Below are 6,440 nucleotides of genomic sequence, written 5' to 3' on the forward strand. Positions count from 1 at the left end.
AGAAAGTAATAATCTTATGGACTAGGATTTTCTTTTATAGAGGGCACAGCTTTTGTTTACAAAGTATTGTTGAAATAATAGTGCATCTGTTTCTTCTCAGAAAATATAGAAGTAGCTTTTAAGAACATTGCATCGCTTCAGTCACAATATATAAACTCAACCTGTTTGGCCTTACCATGCTAGAAATGCTGTTTAAAGCTGAAAGGAAAAAAAAAAAAAAAGCTGAAATGAGCCAGGATCTTATTTGTCTTAAACAGTCTACATTTTATAAAAAGTAAAAATTGAAGAAGTTACAGTGGAATAATTGGCCTTAAAAGTACCTAAGAATTTAGAAGAAACTCTGATGTTCATTCTAAAAAAAAAGTAATCCTTAAAGTTGCCTTATGTATGTATGACGTAATCCATCACTCCTCTACCCCCTCCTCAGCCCTGTCAGCTATTTCTTTGTGAGTGTGCGTTGGCGAACACAGTATCTTAAAACTATTTCAGTTGTAGAAACTGATGGCCTTCAGTTTCATAAAATTGTGCAAAATGATAAAGAGGAAAGTAAAAAGCTACATTCTCTTTACAAAGAAATATTTTGCATGTGAAATGTTTACTCTGGGGCTTGGCTTTAGAGAAAATATTTCCTATATTTAAAAGTAAATTTTTGCTCCTGGCAGGTTATTCAGTATTGTGTTGCTTAAGTTATCATTTTGTCATTGCTTTTTGGATTAATATTGTCAAATAACATATACCATAAGATTTCACTTGTTTGTAATTTGTTATGATTTGCTTTTGACCCAATTTAGATAAATATTCTAAGTCTGATTGAAAAGAATGTAACAATATGTTTTTTTTTGATTGGTTGTAGTATTTGTTGTTGCTGTTTATATCAGCCATGTCTTTACTGATTTTTTTTAAAACTGCTTATTCTATGAGAAAGGTATGTTAAAATCTATTAGGATTATGGGTTTGTGGTTTTGTTTAGTTGTTAGTTTATATCTGAGATTCTGTTATTAGGTGTATCTAAAAGGTAAAAATTTTTATGCCTTCCTATTAGATTGACCCTCTTAGTATTATGAAATGTCCTTCTTTATCCAGTGTTTCTCAACTTTAAATTCTACTTCATCTGACATTATTATAGCTATTTCAGCTTCCTTTTGGTTTGTGTTTGCTTGGCATATTATTTCCAGCCTTCTACTTTCGATCTTCCATATCCTTACATTTAAGGTGTATCTCTTGTGAGCAAACACATAGTTTTCATCCATTTTATCTTTATCTTTTAATTGAATTGTTTAGTCAGTTTATATTTAATGTAATTCCTGATATATTGGGGCATAAATTACCATCTAACTGTTTGCTTTACATTGGTACCACCTGTTCGTGTTCCCTTTTCTCTCGTTTCTTTTGGATTAAGTATTCGTGTATTATTCAATTTTTCTTTTTTTAATTAGCTTGTTTAGATATTCTTTTATTGTTCCTGCAGTGTTTATCTCGGAAATTGCAGCATGCATCCTTGAATTATTCTAAATTAAAATGTTATATTGATTTTTAAAGGGTGGGAATGCTGTGGTTTAAATTTAATCTTTTTAAACCAGTTTTTCACAATACACATACAGTTCATGCATAAGTCACTACATACATAGTATATATACAGCTATAGAATGAACTTTGAGTTGTTTAGACTTCCATTGAACATATACATGAAATCTTGTTTGGAAATTTTGTGGATGATTTTACTCTCTTATCAAAGTAAAATATTTTGGCAGCAGAGCTTGTGGCAAGCAAATGTTTCCTCTTCACTGGCTTAAAAGAAAGTAACATCACTAGATACTCAACTGGAGTGGTGTGTTTTTCAGAAAGTGTAGATGTCCATATATATTGAATATCAAGATTATGGCTCTAGTGTTTGAGGAAATAAGGAACAGATTTTTCTCTTCCATCATTGACCTGTTCTACCCAAAAACAGCTCCTGAATCTGGGAGCAATCTCCAGTGGCAACTGCTGTTTAAAGGAAGTAGAAAACTTTAAAGAAAAAGCAAAACTATTTGAAGAGTAATAGCAACATCAAACAGATGGATATCTTTTAATAATTGAAAATCAGTGTAACAACATTAAAGAAAATTTTGAAGAGGGAAAGAGATCAACCTCACTACTTCCAAGAATTATTTTCATTTTTTTTCACATAATATTTTCCACTCCTCTTGTGCATACAAATTTTTATATAACTGTAGTCATCATTTTGTATTTTTCTCAATATTATGTCAAATATATTTCTACATTTTAAATAATTAGTTACAATGCTTTTAATGGCTGTATAGCATTATTTTAATTAGTGGGTTTTTTTAAACATGAGTAGAAGAACTTAAGGAGTAGAGAGAATAATTGTTACGTATATTATAGGTATAAGCATAAACAGCAACTAAAATAGAAATTTTGCTTGATGCCAATTTTTATTTATAATATTCCCAAACTATAATATAATGGGGGTTTTCTCCATCCATTTAGCTGTGGCCACTTTATCCACTTTAGATTATACATTATATCTTTCATATACGATATACTTCTATCTGTATCTCTACCAGTTGAACAAAGTCTTAGAGGTACAAATTTTATTTTTTGCTTCGAAATACTATCCAATTCTTTATCTTTGCCCATTCTTTGCCCATGCAAAAATTATTTTATTCTATTCTATTTGTTTCTTTATTTGGTTGCATTGGGTCTTAGTTGTGGCAGGTGGGTTCCTTTGTTGTGGCTCGCCAGCTCTTTAGTTGTGGCAGGTGGGCTCCTTAGTTGAACTCTTAGTTGTGGTGTGCATGTGGGATCTAGTTCCCTGACTAGGGATCAAACCCAGGCCCCCTGCATTGGGAATGCGGAATCTTAACCACTGCGCCACCAGGGAAGTGCCGCAAAAATTATTTTAGTATTAGCTTTAGTAAAACAAAATTAAGAAGGAATATCTGCTTGGGGAAATTGTAGGTAGTTGGAGGTTAACCATGTAAATAATAGTAGGAGCAATTGAGGGAAGTCTGTTCAAGGGGCCTTAATTTATTTGGGTTGAATCCTCAAATGCACTTCTTCCTCAAGGAGGTAGTCAAAGGTATATATCACATATACCATAGGAGTACTCTTTACTATTGCTTTAAAAGGTTTAAAAGTTGCTATATGTGTCGTATATGCTGAAGCCAGGCTAATTTAAACTAACTTGGGTCTTAGTAATTCCTTTAGAAGTTGTAATAAAATGCTATTGCAATGAAGAATTTATGGGTGGGAGGCGGAGTCCCTTGCAGTTTACTCTGTAAAGATTTACATGTCTTATTTATGTAAGGGGCAGTATAGCATGAAAGAGGCAATATGAACTATTTTTATTAAATCTTTAAATTTTCTCCTTTCTTTCCTCTTGCTTGTGTGTTGTGTTCCACAACACAACATACATGCCAAAAAACGAACCAGAAGGGAGCAAGTAAAAGTCTCATAAATTCAGTTGTCAGTGAGACCACATAGGTGTGCAGTGTACTCTTTCATCTGATTAGGTACTTCTCTACTTATCAGGGTGGTATCTACTAGATGAGACATAAAAGGCACAATCTGATTTATCTGTCATTTTTTCTTCATATATTACAGATCTTAGTTATCTATGTACTGTTAGATACTGACGATTTTTTTAAATGCTGAACAAAATTTTGTAAAAAATGGCTGCTATATTTTAGAATACGATCCTAGTAAAATATTTTCATTTTATAGCATTTTATAATGGACCTAATATTCTAAGAAATAATCTTCACAATGATAGGGCAGAAATAGTGTGAACCTATGAAGAACCTGATTCTTTTTAATTTAATTAATTAATTTATTTTTGGCTGTGTTGGGTCTTCATTGCTGCATGTGGGCTTTGTCTAGTTGTGGTGCATGGGCTTCTTGTTGTGGTTGGGAAGAGTAGAGGCAAAAGTTAGTTTCAGGATGTTAATCAGAAAACTGTTGCATCATTTCTACAAGTAGGAAGGTGATATAAAATTTATTAAATTTTCACTAAGCCCAAACTCAGTATAGTGTGTAATATTTTTTTCTAAGTGCTGTTCTCACAGAATGTGAAATGTGGATGGAGACAATGAAGAAGTTATATTATAAAAGTTACAGTCTAAGAGGAAAAACAGGATATATACATATGAAATCTTTATAACCATGATTAAATGCCATGTGTTCTGTAAAAAATATCAATATTGGGTGAGTGATTGGGACACCTTTAAGAATGCATTGGAGGGGCTTCCCTGGTGGCGCAGTGGTTGAGAGTCCGCCTGCCGATGCAGGGGACATGGGTTTGTGCCCCGGTCCGGGAAGATCCCACATGCTGCAGAGCGGCTGGGCCCGTGAGCCATGGCCGCTGAGCCTGCGTGTCCGGAGCCTGTGCTCTGCAATGGGTGAGGCCACAACAGTGAGAAAAAGAATGCATTGGAGATTTGAAATAGCTCCTAGAGGATCAATAAGAGAATTGGAAAAAAGAAAAAGAAAGGATAATCACTTTTCCCTCCATTTCAGGCTGGCTTACAGTTGGACCAACTCTTACAAATAGCAACTACAATGCAGAAACGTATGCATCCTACTTCAGTACCCCAAATTCCTACTTGACTGGATGTACAGAAGAAATTGAGAGACTTCGACCAAAATCACCTCCTCCCAAATCTAAATCTGATCGGGGAGGTGGAGCTCCCAGAGGAGGAGGAAGAGGTGGGACTTCTGCTGGCCGCGGGCGAGAAAGAAATCGATCTAACTTCCGAGGAGAAAGAGGTGGTTTCAGGGGAGGCCGTGGAGGAGCACACAGAGGTGGCTTTCCACCTCGATAGTTTTTAGGACAGTGATCCTATTAATGCCCCTTCACCTTCTTTCTGATAGTATGAATTTCAACTGGGAGACGTTGTTTAGAACTCTGTTCCAACTTGCACTTTGCTTTAGTTTCTCCAAGCTGCAGGAATATTTTAGGCAAACTCCCTTGCAGTTGTCACTGTCTGGTTTTGTCCAGAATAAATGAAGTCATCCTATCTTTTGTCATGTGCATGTAACCGAACAGAATGGAACAACACAAATACTTTCACTTTCAGAGACAGAATTTATTCTGATAGATTTCAACTAATTACAAAGGCTTTTGCTTTTTAGAAATAAAGTGAGCAGTGAAGAAGACCCAATCTGGAGTATCATACTAGTGCTGACGGTAGTTGATAATGGGCATCCTGCCATTGCTGTCACAGCAAAAGGGAAACTGTTTGACAGCCTTGATGGAATGGAGTTGGGACAGATGGTAAACTTCTCTTAGGCTTTTAATATTTTCTTGTTGAAACAATAAAAAGAGACTTCTTTTTTTTTTTCTTTATGAAAAATTTTAAACTCATATAATTTGACCATAGAAGAAATTGAGAGACTTAGAACAAAATCACGTCCTCCCAAATCTAAATCTGATTGGGGAGGTGGAGCTCCCAGGGGTTGGAAGGGAAGAGGTAGAACCTAGTAGGCAGACTTTACAAAGAGAAAAAAAAAAACTCACTATAATCTCAGTTGTGCAGCTATTGATGACTGTTAATAATACTTCCAAAAAAACAAGGACAAATATCCAAGTGCTAGAACTTTGGTATGGACTTGATCTTGGATTGACTTTCAAAGCAGTTTCATATTCCTTAACAAAATAAAAGAATTGGATGCAGCAGAGACACCTGTTTATCAGGTACTTGGTTTAAACATTTTGGGGAATAAAGTACGTGGTGATGAGGAAATGACATGCATCTTTAAACTTGTTATGGAGAAAACTTAATGTAAAACCCAATTACAGAAGACCCTCGACTTAAGAAGAGAGCTTGGAAAATGGAACTGCAGTTGCCTTTTAAGGGACTGGTTTCCCAGATCAGTTAGTTATATGAGACTTTATGTTGTCATTTCTCTTTCTGTACTGTAACCCATGTTTTAAATGAATTTGCTGAATGAAATAATGCCATTATTGTTCTTGATAAATCTATTTTTTATTTTGTGTATGATTTTTCTAATGAAACTTGAAACCTTTGAAATTTGGGAGTCTCTTTTCTGTGAGTGGAATTGTCATTGTTACCAAATGAAAAAGGACTGACCTAAGATGAGACTATTCTCTTGGTCTGTGAGTAGCTGTTCTGTGCTTTTCATTGGCTCATAAAACGAGGTTTTCTTATATCCACTAAAGACTCAGTTTGAAGATAGGGACTGAATTACAGAAATAGGTTTGAGATCCTTAAAAGCCTGATGAATTTAACTTGTTCAGCATGTTAGTGCTTTCTAGTACAGATAGCATTTGACTAACGCTTTTCTTGATGTAGATATGATGTGGAACTGTTGGTTAGAATTTTTACTGAAATGATGCTATATTTTCAACTTCAGTGATTAAAACTTACCTAGAGATAGAACTGTATTTCTCACAGTTGACCTGGGAATGAAGAAGACAG

At 34.8% G+C, this 6,440-nt stretch overlaps 1 protein-coding gene across 2 annotated transcripts in view; it reads left to right on the forward strand.

The window, feature by feature from the left end:
- Positions 1–6,032, forward strand: part of METTL14 (methyltransferase 14, N6-adenosine-methyltransferase non-catalytic subunit) — a 31,655-nt gene extending 25,623 nt beyond the window's left edge. For both annotated transcript variants that reach the window (XM_027103600.1, XM_027103601.1), the window contains one exon: positions 4,519–6,032. In XM_027103600.1, coding sequence (XP_026959401.1) covers positions 4,519–4,823 — 305 coding nt within the window. In that variant the 3' untranslated portion in view covers positions 4,824–6,032. The remainder of the gene's footprint in view (positions 1–4,518) is intronic.
- Positions 6,033–6,440: the final 408 nt, after the last annotated feature.

The sequence above is a fragment of the Aethalodelphis obliquidens genome, unplaced genomic scaffold (assembly GCF_003676395.1).
Source record: "Aethalodelphis obliquidens isolate GAN/ISIS:26980383/991018 unplaced genomic scaffold, ASM367639v1 scaffold6, whole genome shotgun sequence".
Classification (NCBI taxonomy): Eukaryota; Metazoa; Chordata; class Mammalia; order Artiodactyla; family Delphinidae; genus Aethalodelphis; species Aethalodelphis obliquidens.